The following is a 19,416-nucleotide window of genomic DNA, read 5'->3' as shown; positions in this document are numbered from 1 at the left end:
CCTGGGGCTTACTGACTCGCGTGTCTACTTGAATGGATGAGTGAGCTCTGGGTTCAGTGTGAAACCCTACCTCAAAAAAGTAATTCGCTGGCAAGATGGTTCAGTGGGAAAGTGTGCTACAAAGCATAAGGGCCTGACTTGTCCTGACTCTGATTTCCCAGAACCCATGTAACCAGGCAAACACAGCCACATACACCTATAACTCCAGTTCCATGATCAGCAGAGATCAGAGGAGGCGGGTTCCCTTGTCATCCGGCCTGACTGGGAAGAAAAATACACCATGGCATCTCTGGGTTCAATGGGAGACTCTGTCTCAAGAAAGTATGAGGATGAGTGATAAAGAAGAATACATGACCTCTCTTCCTCCTCTGACCTCTGCACACATGGGTACATGCATCTACACACACCAACCCCACACTTTGCCACACATACTAGTACACAATACATACATACATACTACATGTAAGGTGGGGAGCGACTAAGACACTCAATATCACACGTGCATTCACACCCAAACACACACACACACGTATATACACCACACAGATACACACATGTGATAAATGGATAAGCAAACAAATAAAAAGTGTATCACTGGGATGGAGAGTTGACTTAGTGGTTAAAGGGCTTGCCTGCGAAGCCTAAGGACCCAGGTTGGATTCTCCAAGTCCCACATAAGCCAGATGCACATGGTGGGTGCATGTGTCTAGAGTTCCTTTGCAATGGTGCACCTATTCTCTCTTTCTCTCTCTCTCTCTCCCCTTCCCTCTCGCTGTCTCTAATAAATAAATAAATAAATCTTTAAAAAAAAGTATATCACGAGCTTGCCAGACCACTGCCACAGTGGTGGTAGTGCCCTCGTGAAGCACCAGCATTGTCAGCATCGCCAGCCTTGAAGGCACTCAGAGGGCCCTTTCAGAAGCTCCACAAAGGAACTTTACTTCTCATCCCCTCCTAATTAAATTGGCTTTTCCTCAACTACCAGCTTTTTACAGAGACAAAAACCCTTTTGTCTTCACTGCTGGGTTTCTGTTTTAATGAATAGCCTTACAACGGCACTGCTTTCTAATACTGTGCTTGCAAAGATGCAACCTCTCAGTCATGTTGAAGGTTGAGGTGAAACTGTAACACTACATCTACAACAAACCATGTACTAAATGCCACACTGTCTTTAATGTCTGGAATCACATCAATTTCTAAGTCAGGACTCTCTTCTTTTTTTTCCTAAAGAGCTATAAATACTCATTATAAGGATTTCCTCTCTGGCATGCTTCTCTGACATGAATATACAGGAGTCCTACTCTCATCGCCACAGCTCTCTGTGAGATATCCCTACCTCCTGTGACTAGATGAGGACACAGGATCCGAACACTTGGGATGGCCTTCTTAACACCATGCTGTATGCCTCCTTGGCAGTGGCTGCTGCCTCCCTGGACACAAGTAACAGCTTTCCAGCTTGGACTTGCATAGGCCCATGTCTGTGTAGTCCACACCTCCATCCTTCTCTGCATCTCCTTCTTAGTCATAAACTACTGTTCAGAACTTACCAAAGCTCTGAAGAAGTAGTCGTAGATCTGGACCTGGGCAAATGCTGGGCTACTGTAGAAAGCAAAGAGACTCAGGCTGGGCAATGAGTAACTGTTACCTTTCCTATATTCTACATAGCTCTCGCTCAGCTCTGAGTGGTAATGTGGAATATGGATTGTGCACCTGGTCTGTTACCCAGAGTGCTCGGTCTTTCCTTCTTAACTTGCTCCAATGGCTCTAATACAGTTGGACTAACAAGATGCCTACGTACAATGGATGTTTGGTAGTTTGAAGCACAGTGAACAGTGAGAGCCTGAGATTTCGTTGTGGGAGATGACCTTTATCTATTCCTTCACCTGCCTCTTCCCAGGTGGCTGCCACGTGAAGCCAGGGCTCATTGACCATCCTTCTTCCAGTGGGACTTTTGTGTCTGGGCTATGCAGATTCCTTTCTCTCCCCTTTACCCACTTCTAACTTACCTTCCTGTTCATGAAAGGCCAGAGATTTAACGTGGCTCAGACTCCCATGCAACTAGCATTTAGAATGTGAATTTTGTTCCTCTAAGTAGTATTTGTGTGAGGTCTACAAGGCAGAAGTGAGATACTTTCTACTTGCATTTTCTCAAGCTTCTCTCTCTTTTTTTTTTTTTTCAGACAGACGAGATCATAAGAAGCAAGCTAAATTTTTAACTTTATTATTTCAATGCTCAATACCCAACTTCCTGGGTTGAGAAGCTATTGAGGCAGCTGGTGGCAGCAGCTCTCTGAAACTACCTTTCTGAACCCTGGATGACAGCCATGTTAGTGAGTGTGTCTTGAGCAGGTTTCTAGTGGTGACCTCAGAAATGGTCATCTCTCCTGGTGAGATGGTCCTGCATTGCCCAAGGTCTAGCCCCTTCACCGTTACCCATCACCATAACTACTAACATTTCTTGTGTACTTACCATGTGTCAGTCACTGGGCTAAACCTCACTCATTTAATTACTAAAAATCCCTCAACACTCCTACAAAACTATCTTTATTGATTAACATCTTTTATTCCAGATAAGTTAACTGGGGTTCAGAAAGATTAATGCACAAGATCAGAACAAAACTAGTGGGTGGAGAGTCGAGCTAGCAATGAATCCCAGATCTGCCTCCCTCCAAAGTCAGAACTCTGTCTTTTTAAAAAGTGGAAGGCCAGAGAGATATTGGCAGCTTTTAACTGTTCATACAGATTACCTTGCCAAAGAGACTTCATTCTTTTTCCTTGAATAGTATAGACACACAAACCATTTCTATTCCATGTTAAGATGCATCTAGGTATCACAGAAGCCTTCAGTCTAATTAAATAGAATGACATTAAGAACTGCAGAGGTGCTACCTTGTAAGACTTGCCTAATCTGTACCAAGTCTATTCTTTAACCAGAAAAGTTAAAGACTTAAGATGAAAGCAGACCCACAGCTTTTTACTTGCCTCTGGAGAGACCAGAGCAGGGGCAGCAGACACACACTTACCAGGAGCTCGGTTAACAGCGAGGTTGCGGAAATGGCTGCCTTTGATCATTTCCACAGATAATCGCCCTGTTGTGGCATTGTAAGACAGCCCCACCAACAGCTCTGGCACCCCTCCATGAGCCAGCGACTGCGTGGACGAAGCACTATCACTGTGAGAAACCACAGATGGGCTGAGCGGGGACTCTCCACTCTGGAGGGGAAGAACACAAAGAACCCATTGGCCCATGCCACATTCCTCTTGGAGAGAAAGCCGATATTATGTTTGGTGAAACTGCGACCCAGTCTCAATGACTGCCAAAGATTACTGACAGGCACTCAGTGTGAATTACAATGCAGCAGGGAGCAATGCCATGGGGGAGGTGCCCTGTGGTATTAGCTGACATATTTGTTCCAAGAGCTGTCTCATTCACTATTTCCTCTCTAAAGACAAAACGGACAATGATGTTATTACTAGTGTAAATCAAACCTTCTAAGATGCATGCAGTGCTAATGATACACTTAATATAGAACCAAATTCCCTCCTGGGTAATTTGTGCCTGAATGCTTCTGTGGACCCCCATCCCTCCAGGCCCGAGTTTTGTTGCTGCTCTCAGCACCCTCCTGTTGACTTCAGCCACACAGGAGGTGCTCTGTCTCAAAGATAAAGAAATAACCACTAGATATTGACCAGCACATAGAACACGTGGCCTCTCATTCTGTTTCTTCAGATTGGGAGGTATGTACCAGATGCTAAATTTTGCCTCCTAGAGAAATCAATTACATTGAAAATGAGCACTTCAGCCATTCAATAAAGAAGCAAGCATGGGAACTGTGGGTCTCGGTGAACTAGCAGGCAGCAGGTGAGCCCAGGAAAGAGCCAGGCTGCCACGCATATGCATGTGCACATTTCTGAGCACCATCTTTACACACCAGGTACAGCAGGACGGTGTGATCTTACTGAGGAGTAGGCAGCAAACTGAAGGAAGCATGCCAGCCAGTGCCCCCAATCACAGCTCCTGCACCAGACGAGTGCACGGAGGCCAGGCCCGAACTCTTTATCTCAATGTCAGGAGTCATCCTCTAAAGCTTTTTACTGGGAATCCAGTAGGTACAGCCAACATAAGAAATCAAATATTCTGCATGTCTCTGGGGAATTAGTCTTTTTACCAAGGTTTGGGTATCTCGGTAAGCATCTTAGGCTGGTATGGAACATAGTTCGCAAGCAGAAGGGCTTCTGGTTAAAATGGGGTGTGTGTGGGGGATTCCAGGGTCTGCTGTCTAGACACTAAAAACCCATCAATGAAATATTTGCTTCCTTTCAGCTGAAGGTCACGCCCTCCTCTCCTCCCTCGACTCTGGGCCTCTATGGAACCTCCGACTATGGGTCCAATCAGTGCTCGGCTGGCCTGCCCCAACAAATTCTGAGTCACATTCAACAACAGCTACTAAATAAAGGAATTTCCTCCTTCAAAGTTCCTTCACACTGGCTCCTTCTCTCTATTCAGCCTGCACCCTCAGCACACGGCACAGGACCTGATATGGAGAAGTGCAGGTGTGAACACATTCCTGTACTCTACAGAGCAGGGCCCTTTTGACTGCCTCTGGTCTCTGTTCTCCATGATTCCAAGAACACTTGAAGTATTCCTGGAGCTTAAGACAGATAGATTTGGACAGAGGTAAGGCATCACTTGGCTTGTGTTTTCAACAGAAGCCGGGAGGCCACCAACAGGAGGCTATTTCAATAAATCAGAAGACAACCAGGGTCTGGTTGTATTTGAAGAGAACTTCTAGCTTGGAGGTAGAAAAGAGAAGTCGTGGATGATTTCTACAGTTTTGGCCCTGCCAACTGAAAGGACAAACTTAATTTCAGACAGCTCTGGGAAAACAGCAGGTGGTATAGATTTAGGGAAGCAAAAATCAAAATCATAAATTTCCAATCTGAAGATGTGGAATCATCAGTAAAACTTCAGGTGGACAGATCTCCCATCACTACCCCCAGCTTCCTGGCTCCTGGGTTATTCCTTGAACATGGCTAGCTCTCCTACCATGCCTACATGCGCCTCTTCCTCTATCTTGGGAATCCAGGAACAATATTTTACCAGTTTTATTCCCTCAAATGCTTGAACTCATTGTTTTATCATCTCAAAAAGATACCATCCACCCTAGCCCTTCTAAACAGGCAGCTGCCTAGAGCATTTTCTCTCTTGGCTTCCAGCGTTTCTGGAGTCTATTGGCACCTTGTTTTCCATAAACCTGGGGGACAACAGCTACTTGGTTTGTTTCTGCCTCCCCTTGGCTTCTGCAGTACTTCTTGGAGAGCATCTTCGAATAAATAACTGATTGGCCCAATTAGCCCTTGGCTGTATGATCTACTAACATGATTTCTAAAAAAGGAGATCATCAGGCTAGATGACATTTAACCCACAGCAATAACAGGGCTGCTCAACTTGTAGACGAATAAGCTCTGGTGTCTTTCCTTAGGTAAGTGAGATAGGAAGAGGAATAAGGCCTAAGGGAGGAGTCCAGTCATAAAACTGGAAGGACCCCAAAGTGGCCTGAGTGTAGGGCTGCTCCTGCACATTGTTAAGAGCCTTGTCCTGAAAGCGCACTCTCTGGGGGCCACATATGGCGGTGCACACCGGTAATCCCAACACTCAGGAAGCTGAGGCAGGAGGATCATGAGTTGGAAGCCAGACTGGGACCACAGTGAGTTTGGTTTGAGGCCTCCTTGGATTATCTACCGAGACTCTGTCTCAAGTCAAAGGAAGCACAATAAAATGCCATCTCTAAGGATCACCATAATACATCATGGGGGCAAAAGGGGTTGGACTACTTATCAACTAACCCCAAAAGCCCAGCCACCTCTCCAGATTTTTGCATAACTTCTATCACCGTGCCACTGTCACTTCCTAAGATGGACAAAAATATATATATCCATCAAGTTATCAGGAAGACAGGCATGAAAGACCCACTGTACCATGAAGTGCAAATCATGGCTTATAAGGACAAGGAGAGCCAAATGGAAAATCAAATTAAAGCTTGTAAATTTATAAGCTGAATGTACTAAATCAAGGGCTGACAATCCTGGGTCTTTGAACACGCTGCATCATTAGCAGCCCCATTTAACATACTCACGCTTATATTACTTCTTGGCTCCAGAACCAGAGAAACTTTCACTTCCCCTTCTGGGTGCAAGTGGCTGAGGTAGAACAGCTTTTCTCCCATCATTCTTTCTCGGGTCATCTTACGGGCAGCATACAGGCGGAAACGGATAGCACAGGTAGCCATATCTCTGGGATCCACCTTGGTGAAGGTGACCTTCTCTTTGAAGACAGGGTTGGGTCCTCTCTGTATGTTCGTCCTGCCCCTTTGTTTCTTACTGGGCAGCAGCACTACGTGAACTTGCCAGGAATTGATGCCACATCGGTCCTTATCCGGAAGGCCCTGCGCTCTCACAATGGTCACCGTGAGCTTCTGGGTCACAGCTCTGTATTCAAAGATGACATCTAAGTCACCACACTTTGAGATGGGCTCCAAGATCCTGGGTGGCACCTGCAGATTTGTCCCATTCTGCTCCTGTTACAAGCAGAAGGAGAGATGAGGAATGGAAATAAATGATCATGCCTAATCACATCTTGGCAAGTCAGTGCCCCTTGGTGTTCCTTCAGCATCCCATGCTATCCGACTGCCAGCTCGTGACCTTCTGTGTTGGAAAGGTCTGTTTACTGATCTCTGTCCACAACACTGAGAATTGTTGGAGGGTGCAGTGCTTGACATATGGTGAGCCTTTGTGAAGGTTTTGGGAATGAATAAATACCACATTTGTATTCTGCAAATTGTTTTTATATACACTTCCTCTCAAAAACCATGATTTCCCACTATCATTGAAATCAACTGAGATAGTGAGTCTACAGTTAAGCCATACATGCAAATGGCAACAGACAACTTTTCCTTGGATCGCCAGGAGTGAACACTATGCCTACATCTGTTCTCTGCAGAACAGAACCCTCCGACAGACAAAAATCTCAATGGATATCGGGAAGAACAGGTTCAGTGGGAAGGAGATGAGAAAGGGTTATAGTAGTGAATATGACCAAAATACATTATATAATATATTGTCAAAAGAACGAATAAATATTTTTTTAAATCCTAAAGGCAGGAGGAGGACCCAGACAGCTGATCCTTCAGCATATTTTCAGTCTTTCTAGAAGAAAAGATTTAGGCCTGAGCGTCTCCAATTTAAATGTAGACGCGAATCATCCCAAAATTCTCATGGGGCTGAGAGTTGGAAGTCCTAAAATGCTTGCAAGGGACATTAGTCACAGATGGTACCTTAAAAAGCACAGGTTAGGGTGAGCATTCACAGCAGCCACATGGCACAAACACAAGACTGGATCTGGAGCCTGAACATTAAAACCAACACTCTGCCACTTGCTAACCTTTTTTTTTTTTTTTTTTTTTTTTTGCCCTGGCCAAATAGCCCAGTCTTAGAGTTTTCTAGCTGGTGGAAAGTGCACACTAGTATGTGCCTTGCCTTCTTAATAGGGTAGGGCTGTGAGCTTTGAACAAGTGTGAAAATTCTGGCGTTGGGCCAGATTCTGTATCAACTCCCATCACTGGCCTCCTGCTGTCCCTTTCCAAATATGTTTCTCTTTCTAGAACAGCACTCCCAGTATCTTCACTGTAGCCATTCATGTCTGACGCCCTCACTGGGAAAACTGCCCTGAATTGTATCTGCCATCTTGAACTACCATACCAACAAACTATAAATAATATTAGTACAATTTCTAACTTTCCTTTGAAGCCGTGACTCTTGCCTGTAACTCAATTGCTTTCAAAATGAACCAACTCTTGTTGTAAATCAGTTATCTGTGGGACTGAACACTAGACTTTGCTAATTCAGAGATCACTTTAAAACTTACAGCAACAGGGCTGGAGAGATGTCTTAGCGGTTAAGCGCTTGCCTGTGAAGCCTAAGGACCCCATTTCGAGGTTCGGCTCCCCAGGACCCAAGTTAGCCAGATGCACAAGGGGGCGCATGCGTCTGGAGTTTGTTTGCAGTGGCTGGAGGCCCTGGCGTGCCCATTCTCTCTCTCTCTCTCGGCCGCTCTCAAATAAATAAATAAATAATAAATAAACAAAAAAAGTTTAAAAAAAACTTACAATAGAGCTGGGCGTGGTGGCGGACGCCTTTAATCCCAGCACTTGGGAGGCAGAGATAGGAAGATCATTGTAAGTTCAAGGCCACCCTGAGACTCCATAGTGAATTCCAGGTCAGCCTGGGCTAGAGTGAGACCTTACCTTGAAAAACCAAAAAAAAAAAAAAAAAAAAAAAAAAAAACTTACAATAACATGCCTCAAAATGTACCTTCATTAATGGCATTTTCCCAGAGTCCCAGGAAAACTGCATAAATATGTATAATCAAACATTCTAAGAAGCCCAGATCTGCCAGTTGCAAGCTCTATGACATTGAACAAATTATTTAACCTTTTTCATGTTCATTTTCCTCAGTAGTAAAATGAGGATGATCCACAATGCACAGGGATGTTGTGAAAAGGAGAAGTCTTGACATTGAGTAGGGATGTAATGAATGCCCTTCCCTTTTAAGATTCAAATTAGCTGCCAAGAAAATTCAGATTTCTTGTAAAAATAAGAGAAGTTCCTTCTATCTCTTCCTCTGAGTGCACAATCATGCATGAGTGTTTCTATTCAGAGGTACTTAGTTTCAAGTGATAAAAGTGGTTGCTATAGAGACTTCTGAATACAACTGACTAGAGTATATATAATATTTGAAGCAAGTCTCCAAGGAACTGAGCTAACTCAAAAATCAAGCAGAATATTCTTCCATGCTCCTTGTCTTTTCTTATACTCCCATCTATTTTAACCTGCTCTTGATCACCTCTACGTTGCTCTCCTAGATGTGAGTAATAACAGCTAACATATTTTAAGCTGTTCCTATGAGAGTACCATATCAAGTGTTTTATAGACTATAAAAGTCAAACTCTTTTACATTTTAGATCTCCTTGGCCTCATCTCTTGCTCCATCTTGCCCTATAAGCACAACCCGTCTAGGCTCTGAGAGTTTTCAACCTGGTACAGCCCAACAGATTCTTACATTATGCTCACAAATATAATTCTGAGCTCTCATCATTATCTTGTTGGTACCACGATTTAGAGACATCTATAGAACTCTGCTTGCTACCATGTATAGAAGGGTCAGAATGTGCCACAGTTAACACTCCATGCAGCCTTTTTCCTCTTGGCAGGATGTCTGGGAATATGGTTTCACAGGATAAAACAATTAATTATACTGATTGGTGATCAGCTCAATAGCATAGCCTCATTCTAGATCTTCCTTCTTCCACACCAAATTCTCTTATCCTTCACTGAGTATATTCCTAACAAAGTAGGGAACAAAAGTTTTTGGACCGAACTCTGCTTTATTGAGGAAACCAACTAAGAAAATTTATCTTAACATTTATGTCCAACTAATGAGGTAGTATTTTAATATCTTTATTTCAGGAGGAGGAAACTAAAGTTAAGAGAAGCTAAATAACTAAAATCCTTGGCATCCCCATGCCAAGGTCATATTCCAGGCCAATATCATCCAAGATGCATGCCCTGACAGTGTGAGTCAGAGCCTATCGTACACAGCCACTATCAGAGTCAAAGTCCTGAACCTTATGTTGAGCCATATGGTCTTCCTTCTACCCCATAAGCCTTCCATCTACAACTATTTCTGTGTGTAATTGGTATGAGAGATGAACAGGAGGAAGGTGGAGATGGAAGTTCATACTTACTACTGTGAATTTCACATCCTTTTTGGTCTCTACTATTAATATTAGTTAGGAGCTGTTGGTGTCATCAACTTCAATGCCATTGTTCAACTATCTTAGCTAATGAGGATCTCTCCATGTGTCTATCAGGCTATCCAGATAAATGCTCACTCTCCCTGTAGGCTTCTGGAGAGATTTTGGATAGAGCTCTTTGTTAACTGTCCTAAGCACTCTGAATAGAGCACAGCTCCGAGCAAGAGCTTGGGCTCTCGATGGGCCACTCCCAGCTATGGCTCCTGAAAATGGGCTTTGAGCCCTCTTCCTGGGTTGATTTGAGACAGAGGTTTGTGAAGATTGGTACTTTCATAGCAATTAATTATTTCAACACACATTACCTGTCACCAAGCAACTGAAGGAGCTCCTCATTTGGGTGCAGTTAATACTGCTAATCCGTTTGACCTTCCTACAAGGTAAAACTCTTCTTCATTCTTATCCCCATTTGGCAGATTTTAATTAACTTCTCAAGGCCAACCAATTAATCAGTGGAAAGCAGAGAGGAAAAGTGGGACACCTGTCTCCCTATGTGCTTGACATCGCCAGCCACACTCCCACAGATTTCCCTGCCAAGCCCAAGGCCTGCAGGAAAGAAGTCAATGGTGGTTGGCAGCCCAGAAAAGCAGGATGTGGATATCCATCACCGTAGTATAGTCACACCACAAGACCAGTTTCCTTCTGAAACAAAATAAGTATTTCCTTGAGCTATAATATCCTGGGATTTCTTTCCCTTTAAGGTGGGAAGGCTCGTATCTAATCATCAAGACACACGTACATTTAAAGATTTTCTGTCACAAGGAAAAGCCATTCTGTTTTAGTAAGATAGTGTTGATGATGTCATCTTGCCCAAAGTAAACAGACCTACAATACGGGCCCAGGGAAGACAAGGTTCTTGACACAGCTAAAAGGCAAATAAATCAATGCTTAAGAGGCAAGCTGGGTCTGCAGAGCAGGCAGTTACGGGAACAGCCTCAGATCTGAAGTTCTACTGTAGAAGGACCAAATTGCAGGGGTTTTTTTTGTCTGAAAATAGATGGGAGGTTGAACGGCACGGAGATGTCTGGGTATTTTTGGAGTCTGAGAACATTCAGTACCCACAACACAAGTCTTCTGCTGGAGCTGTAGGGGCTGGGAAGAAAGGAAATCCCAAACCTGATGGGACAATCACCACAGAGTTATGGCAGGTAAATAGTTCTGTTTTATTTTTATGCTGCAGGAGCCACAAAAGATATTTTCAAACAGTATGTGGTGGTTGATGTGACTTTTGGCAGAGACAGGATGGGGAAGCAGACTTTTGTTCCTGTCTTGATCTTTTTAACAAACCTGATAAAAGCTAATGGCTTTGGAGGCTGGAGAGATGGATTAGTGGCTAAGGTGCTTGCTTGTGAAGCCAAAAGACTCACACTTGATTCCCCAGGATCCACATAAGCCAGATGCACAAGGTGGCACATGCTTCTATAATTCACTTACAAGGGCTAGAGGCATGCCCATTCTCTGCCCACTGACAAATAAATAAGTAAAATATTTTAAAATTGAATGGCTTTGGGTAGCTCTGTGTGAAGGACTGGTTTAACAAGTCACAAATGGCATAAATACCCGAGTTTCGTTTCTGGCTTTCTACAGAAACAGCCACTCAGAATCACACATGCACACCTTCTTCCCCATTCCCAGTGCAGCCTCAGCTTGATACCAGCAAGGCTTTGGAACACAACTTCCTTGTGCATTTCCTTGAACTTTTAGCACATATGACCTTCTGGGTCATAATAAGAGACTTTTGTCCTGTTTATTTTCTTAGGCTGTGTAATCAAATCCATTATCCTCCTCTATTGTTCACACATTATATTAAGTTTTATATATAATTTGTGAGTGATTGCATCAAAATTCATTTCAGGACTGGGAAGATCTTGTCATAGCAGCTAAATTCACTTGCTTGCAAAACCTCCCATCCTGGGTTTGATTACAAAGACACCCACATAAGCTAGTCTCAAAAAGTGGCACCTGTGTTTGGTGTTTGCTTGCAGTGGCAAGAAGGCCTGGCACGCCCATACACACACACACACACACACACACACACAAACACACACTACGCAATATGTGCAAATAAATAGATAACTAAGATTCACTGTAAATTGGGTATTAAATACCACTACTGAAAGTCTTCCAATGTCAGGAACTTATTATACAAAAAGGCTGTCACTCATGCAGAGTAACCATCAATGACTGTAAGACAGAACATTTGACAAACCCTCATTATAGCACCTGCATTGAGGAGACTGGTGTCCCTATAAGTGGCAGTGACCACCATCATCACCTTTAGTTCTATCTCTGGAATATTATTGGCTGGCTTTCATTGGAAAATTCAGAAGATGCATCTTTCATCAGAGACACATGATAAACCAACCAAGGGTCAGTGGTCAGAGAGCTTGATGACACCTCCTAAATTAATGTTGCAAGACCATCATCATAACGTCACATACAATTTCATTGCAAAGGTCATTTTATCTCAGTTAAATTATCAAGTAATTTTCATTTTAAACAATTATAACTCAAGACTTGGGAGAAGTCAAAGGCTGGGTTACTGGTTTATAGTTAGTAAAGCACTTGTGCAAGCATGAGAACCTGCATTCAGATCTTCACTGCCTCCATAAAATGCCTCCATAAAATAGGCGTGGCAGCCCACCTGTGATTCCTGGATTTAGGAAGCATAGATGAGGGATTCTTGGGGATAACTGGCTATTCTCACTAGCTCAGGGTTGAAGTGAGAGGCCCTGTCTCAAAAAAATAAGGTAGAGAGCAATCAAAAGGAGGATGCCTGACATAAACCTCTGGCCTCCACATACATACACGCACGCATACACACACATACACACACACGTGCCCTACATAAGCAAATACACACACCACATGCAAAGACAATTTTTGAGAGGGTAAATAAAATATGGTCCATTTTCCATGAAATAAACCAGCATCTCGAAAAAAAACCTAAAAAATATTTTGCATAAAAATATGCCTGTAGAGCTGGTAATGGGGGCACACGCCTTTAATCCCAGCTCTTGGGAGGCAGAGGTAGGTGGATCGCCATGAGTTTGAGGCCACCCTGAGACTCCATAGTGAATTCCAGGTCAGCCTGTAGGGGGATGGAGAGCTTGCTTAGTGGTTAAGGCAACCACCAGGATCGATTACCTAGTACCCATGCAAAGCCCAATGCACAAAGTGGTGTGGCATATGCATCTGGAGTTTGGCCTCTTTCTCTCTCTCTGGAGAGATGGGTCAGTGGGTGAGGTGCTTGCCTGAAAGGCCTAAAGACCCAGAATCAATTCCCCAGTGCTTACATGGAGCCAGATACTAGGGTGGCACATGTAGCAGCTGGAGGCCCCAGGCCCATATTCTCTCTCTCTTTTTTTAATCTCCCTCCCTCCTTCAAAATAAATAAATAAATAAATAAATAAAATATTTTTTATATTTTATTTTTTTCTTTGAGAGAGAGAGGCAGAGTGAAAGAAAGAGAGGCAGAGACAGTGAGAGGGAGAGAGAGAGAGAGAGAGAGAGAGAGAGAGAGAGAGAGAGAGAGAGAGAGAATGGGTGCACCAGGGCCTCCAGCCACTGCAAAGGAACTCCAGATGCATGCACTGCCTAGTATATCTGGCTTATATGGGTCGTGGGAAATGGAACCTGGATCCTTTGGCATTGTAGGCAAGCATTTTAACCACTAAGCCATTTCTACAGCCTTAAATATTTTTAAAATACGTAAGAGAAGTTGGGTGTGGTGGTGCATGTAAGAAGTTGGGTGTGACATTTGCAGTGGCTGGAGGTACTGGCTATCTATCTATCTATCTATCTATCTATCTATCTATCTATCTATCTATCTGCCTCTTCCCCTCTCTCCCTCTTTGAAATAAATGAATACCTTTAATCCCAGCCCTCAGGAGGCAGAGGTAGGAGGATCGCTGCAAGTTCAAGGCCAGCCTGGGACTACAGAGTGAATTCCTGCTCAGCCGGGGCTAGAGCGAGACCCTATTTTGGAAAAAGAAAGTGCCTGTAAAGGTCCATTCTATCACCACTCGTTTTCATTCCCCACCTCCATCCATTTTTTTCTATGTTGAAGTTTATTCAAGATTCCTTTACTACTATACATAAATATTTGGTCATTTGAACAAAATTTTATTTACAATAAAGTTTTAAAGTCAGGCAAAAGTGTTTCTAGACTGGAGCTATTTACAATAATTTTTTTTTAAGCCAGGCAGCTTCTTTTCTAGAGCAATTAGTCAGGGTGGGGAAGGGAGACTAATGAGTTCAACACTCCTGAAGTCAGGGACAGAAAACAGATAACTTGCCTCTGGACTCCACATGGATGAGGTGTCAGTGGCAAAGGTGTCTTCAAAACCGCGGCTGCTGAAGGCTGTCTCCATCTGCAAGCTGCCCTCCGCAGGTAGATGGCTGAGGCCTGGGACCGTGCTGGTCTCTTGGTGAGATGTGCCATGATGCCTGGTGCCCCGGCTCTCACATGAGGTATGTGAGAGGGTAGAGATGGGCCGGTCTCCATGTGACTGAATCTCAGAATAACTCAGTTGGCTGGTTCCATCCAAGTCTAAATTTTCAATAAGAAAACTACTTCAAATGTGTTGTATTTTTATGTCTTTTGACCTGCAGGACTTGAGAAATCGAAATCACAACAGTAAAGACTACAACAACAGAACTTACATCAGCAACATCCACAGAAGTATTATTCCACCCTCATGAGACACACATGTGGCTCATATAATCAAAAAGACTACTAGCTCATTATGTGAGACACAAGGAGGTTGGATCACTTCCTAACAGCCCGAGTGAAAAGAATGGATATTTATGTTAAAAGATTAAAATAGAAACACTACCATTATGTAGAAGATAATAACTACAAGGCTTCAGGAGTGGATCTAGAAAGCAAGCACAGGAATCTAACGTGGAGATCACATGGCCTCCTGACTCTACTGCTCTTTATCTGTCTTCCATATTCTCTGAACTTACACACACACACACACACACACACACACACACACACACACGGCTCCAGTGGGATCCAGGTGTGAAAGGGTAGGCCTGTAACCTTAGCTCTCAAGGGGCTGTGACAGGAATATCACAAGTTTGAGACCACCCTGGACTACGCAATGAAACCCTGCTTCCAAAACAATTGTAAAGCAAGAAAGAAACAAAAGTTTGAGTGATCCTCCAGTGTAAACTTTCCTGGTTGATTAATAGACAGGACACTGTATTTTGACTCTGATGATGTGATTTTAAATCCTGTCTCTACCTCAAGAACTTGGTCAGTATTCATATTATCAGAACCATTATTTTCTCACATAAAAAATAATTTTAAAAAGCCATCGGAGGATCACTGCAGACATGTTAAATGATAGTTATCTGGTAGTCAGCAGCAGCCTTTCCATAAATATTGGCCATGCTTCAGAAAGAAAGCCATGATGGGAAGAGACAGAAGAGGATGAAGGACAGGGAAAAAAGTGGGGAGAAAGAACACAAAAACACAAAATTTGTTTGAAATACAACATAAGGAAGTCTAATTCTTTGTATGTGAATATAAAATGAATTTTTAAAAATACTAGCCTTGCTCACCTGCCTGGCCCAAACTTGCCTCTTCCAATCAATTTCCACAGCTTCCACTCATCACCTCCCCCTGGGCTGTCTCACACCTTCTCTATCCTCTCCTCTACTGGTCCACCCAAGGCCCCACCTACTCCTGAACCATCCCTGACTCTTTCAGGCTCTGTTTTTATCTCTTACTCTCTCTCTTTCTACATCTCCTCCATCTCCTCTTCCTTCTTCTCTTCTCCCATGCCTCCCCTGGAACCTGTTCAATCCATTCATCTCAATGTCAGATGGCGAAGAAAAGCTAACACGTTCTTTTCCTCAGCAACATGTTTCACCCGGATTCACTCCCACACCCAATGGCAGCTACGATGTCTTATCTCTTTAGCCTTCAGTCCTTTCCAACAGCCCTCACCCTAGCGTGAGAGAAAATGTGAAGTACAGATGGATGAGAGTGGGGTGGCAACATCTATGTCCCCCCCACACCCCCACTCAGCCTTGATGTCCACACTGCACAGCACCAACTGTTTCCTCTCTAAGTCTTGAAACCCCAGTTCACACGTGTGCTTCCCAGGAGGCATTAAGCCCACCCATTTACTTTGTAGTCTGTATGTGCCAGAATAACTTCCAAGTGGAGGCAGGTAGCAAATATTTGAAGCAGCCAGATGCCCAGCCATGTGCAATGCCAGTAATAGTGGTTAGCCAGAGTATACTGAATGCACATACAGCAAGAATTCAAGCTTAAAGAAACATAGCAGCATTCTATACAGACCAAATGACATTTCCAGGCAGACGTGGTCTGTGGGGGGCACAATCTCGGACTCTTGATTTACCATTTTACAAAATCCTACCAGGGCATTGAGAAACACCTTTCTTAGCTTTTTTATTCTTCAATGTTCAGTCCCTGCCCCCTTGAAAATATGTTCATAGGATAGCACACGCACAAAAAAATTTCACTGATACTTTCAAGTATTTGACAAACAAACTTTTAAAAAGCCATAGAAAATGACAGAATGAAATTCCTCATGCAAAAAACCTACAACAATAAGGCAGAATTTTCTTCTAAGTCTCTAATTAGCACACCCATTCCTCATGTACATGAACAGTAAAATGTCCTATTAAACAGTAGGCCATCCATCTACATGTGTAGCACCCAGCAGGATTTCAGCACAAAATCTAACTTGGCCAAGAAATTACCCCCATAAAATTGTCTCATGACTCTAACTCCTATGGTGATAATACCTAGATCAGTAATAAGGGAATTTTCAGCAGCTACATTAAGCCTTGAAATGTTATTCATAACTGAAAAAAATGGAAGAACTATATTAATATAACAAAGCATTTCCATGGCAGACAAGCAAGAAATGAATAATTAAAGTCTGGGCTACAAGTCAAGTTGCAAGGAGGAGGAAAGGGAAAGGTGATTGGCCTTTAATCTAAAAGCTTGGAAAGACTGTTTTATTAAAACAGGATCACATCACCTTAAACACATATACAAAGGTAATGGCCTATTGTCACGGAAGTATATCCTGGATTCTTGGAAGTTACAGATCATTCTTTGTCATATCAACTATATTTGTTCAATTGGAGAAGTCATTCAACTTGTTTAGCTTATAGTATACCTTGATGGAAAAACTCAATGACCCAATTACTCCCAACCCTTAGCCCCCATCTGTAGCCATGTATAAAGATAGCATCTTACTAACTATGATGGTCAGTGTATATTTCACCATATCTTGGACGTAGGTGCCAGTTATTCAAGTATGGAGGTGATAGTGCTTTGCAGGTATGACTTGAAGTCCATAACTTCAAGTGAAGGAGATTATTCTTTATAGTCAGCTGAAAGGTTGTAAGTGGAGGGGAAACATGGGGGAAAAGAAACTTTACTAAGAACCACAGTTTCAGCTCACACCTGAGAATTTATGCACACTTCCTTATAGCCTGCTCCATAGATGTCAGAGCTGTGAATTTTTGTTACCTAGCCAGCCCTAATGAACACATAAACCAATCATTTTCCATGAATCTCTTGAAACACACACACACACACACACACACACACACACACAGAGAGAGAGAGAGAGAGAGAGAGAGAGAGAGAGAGAGAGAGAGAGAGAGAGAGACATAGTATGTACATATATGTAGCTTTCTACCAGTCCTGTTTCTCTTCTTGGACTATGATTGAGTCATCATTCCAAACAAAACTAAGAACAGACTTGGGCTAATTAGTTCTTTTGATTATATGAGGAAAATGATGGTACCACTAATGAAACTTCTATGGATTAACTATTCTTAGGTAGCAAAAATAAGGCCACTGTTTTGTTTTTTTGTTTTTTTTTTATTTTCAAGTTCCCTAGCAAGCAGACTTAAAATCCTCCCACTCGGCCTGTAACTCAGATCACTCAGACCAATCCTTGTATTACATTACCAGGAATACACTGGCTACAATACACAGCAAGTCATATGTAGCTGACAGAAGAGTGTGCGCCTGGATAATGGTGCTAATAATACTCCATGGATCATAGAATGATCTCACTTAAGGTAAAGCATGGGATATCTACATTAATTCCACTGTCTAACACTTGAATGCATTTTTAAATAGGAAGAATTTTCTACAATTAAACTTGATCTAAAGATAAATATTCATGGTAGGATGAAATAGATAAACAGATAACAAGCAAAAAAGAAAAAAGAAAGAAAGGAAGGAAGAAAGAAAGAAGGAAAGAAAGGGAAAAGAAAAGAAACCCTCTCTGGATTACATGCTTGGAATTTTCATTAATTTTTATCACTGAAATGAACCCACTGATGGAGAGACCAATGAGAAGCGATAACAGGGAAAAATCAACAATAAAAACATTGCTATTTGTGGTGGTTTGATTCAGGTGTCCCCCATAAACTTAGGTGTTCTGAATGCTAGGTTCCCAGCTGATGGAGATTTGGGAATTAATGCCTCCTGGAAGGGGTGTATTGTTGGGGGTGGGCTTATGGGCTTTATAGCCAGTTTCCCCATGCCAGTGTTTGGCACACCCTCCTGTTGCTGTAGTCCACCTTATATTGGCCAGGGGGTGATGTCCACCCTCTGACCCTCTGCTCATGCCACCGTTTTCCCCTGCCATCATGGAGCTTCCCCTCGAGCCTGTAAGCCAAAATAAATCTCTTTTTCCCAGAAGCTGCTCTTGGTTGGGTGATTTCTACCAGCAATGCGAACCAGACTGCAACACTATTCTATAGCATTTGATGACCTAAGGTTGACATGCAGCTGTTCCTACAATAACCCTTCCAATTTTCTTCAGAATTTACAGGTAATTCATTTAATCATGTAATGGACGTTTTCTTATACAATAAAGAAAATTGACTTTATCATGACCTTTCAAAAATTTTAAATTACTAGTTATGATAAATAATAAATTATTGCTGGATCCACAAAGGTAAGGGTTAGGTGACTGTCACAGCTCCCAGAACTTTGGCAATAAATTGGAACCCAGATGCAGGGGCTTCTAGGAAATGAGGCCATTGGCTTTAGAATTAAACAAGAGGCTCAGATGCTATTCACTTTCATTAACTAGTTCATGTGCTTTCTGTGGAGAGAAAGGAATGCTGTGATGGAGCTCCCAGGAAGGAAAAGAGTAGACAGGAAATGAGGAGATGTCAGTGTCTGTGGCCATGGGTGTGGTTTGCTCATACCCAGGTGGGTATTTGTTACCTTACCTTAGGCTATAAATAATGGTGATAAAATACATCACATTAGCTTGTGTCAAACTACAGACAGCAAGTTCTTATGGCTGAAAAGCAGGGCACTCTTCGTTGGTTATGTCTTTTTGCTCATCATCCAATCAAAATTTCTCTTTATTGTCTCTCTACCTCCATGCTCTCCCCAACTGGTATGACTATCCACATGGCCAAAGGGAAAGAAGGAAGAGATTGGGGACCTCCAGATCGCAGAGGCCAGACAGAGGTGGACGGGGTCATTTTCTCTAGCCATCTCCTAACTATACTCCCCAGA

General features: G+C 42.8%; 1 protein-coding gene across 3 annotated transcripts in view; it reads right to left on the bottom strand.

Annotated features, from left to right (window-relative positions):
* The window catches only part of Syt16 (synaptotagmin 16), a 327,748-nt gene that overhangs the window by 17,665 nt on the left and 290,667 nt on the right, over positions 1-19,416 (bottom strand). For all 3 annotated transcript variants that reach the window (XM_045155281.1, XM_045155280.1, XM_004649246.2), the window contains exons 4-6: positions 14,168-14,421; positions 6,138-6,578; positions 3,024-3,213 (exon numbers count right to left, since the gene is read on the bottom strand). In XM_045155281.1, coding sequence (XP_045011216.1) covers positions 3,024-3,213; positions 6,138-6,578; positions 14,168-14,421 — 885 coding nt within the window. The remainder of the gene's footprint in view (positions 1-3,023; positions 3,214-6,137; positions 6,579-14,167; positions 14,422-19,416) is intronic.

Source organism: Jaculus jaculus, chromosome 7 (assembly GCF_020740685.1).
Source record: "Jaculus jaculus isolate mJacJac1 chromosome 7, mJacJac1.mat.Y.cur, whole genome shotgun sequence".
Taxonomy (NCBI): Eukaryota; Metazoa; Chordata; class Mammalia; order Rodentia; family Dipodidae; genus Jaculus; species Jaculus jaculus.
This window is presented reverse-complemented; position numbering and strand designations above follow the sequence as displayed.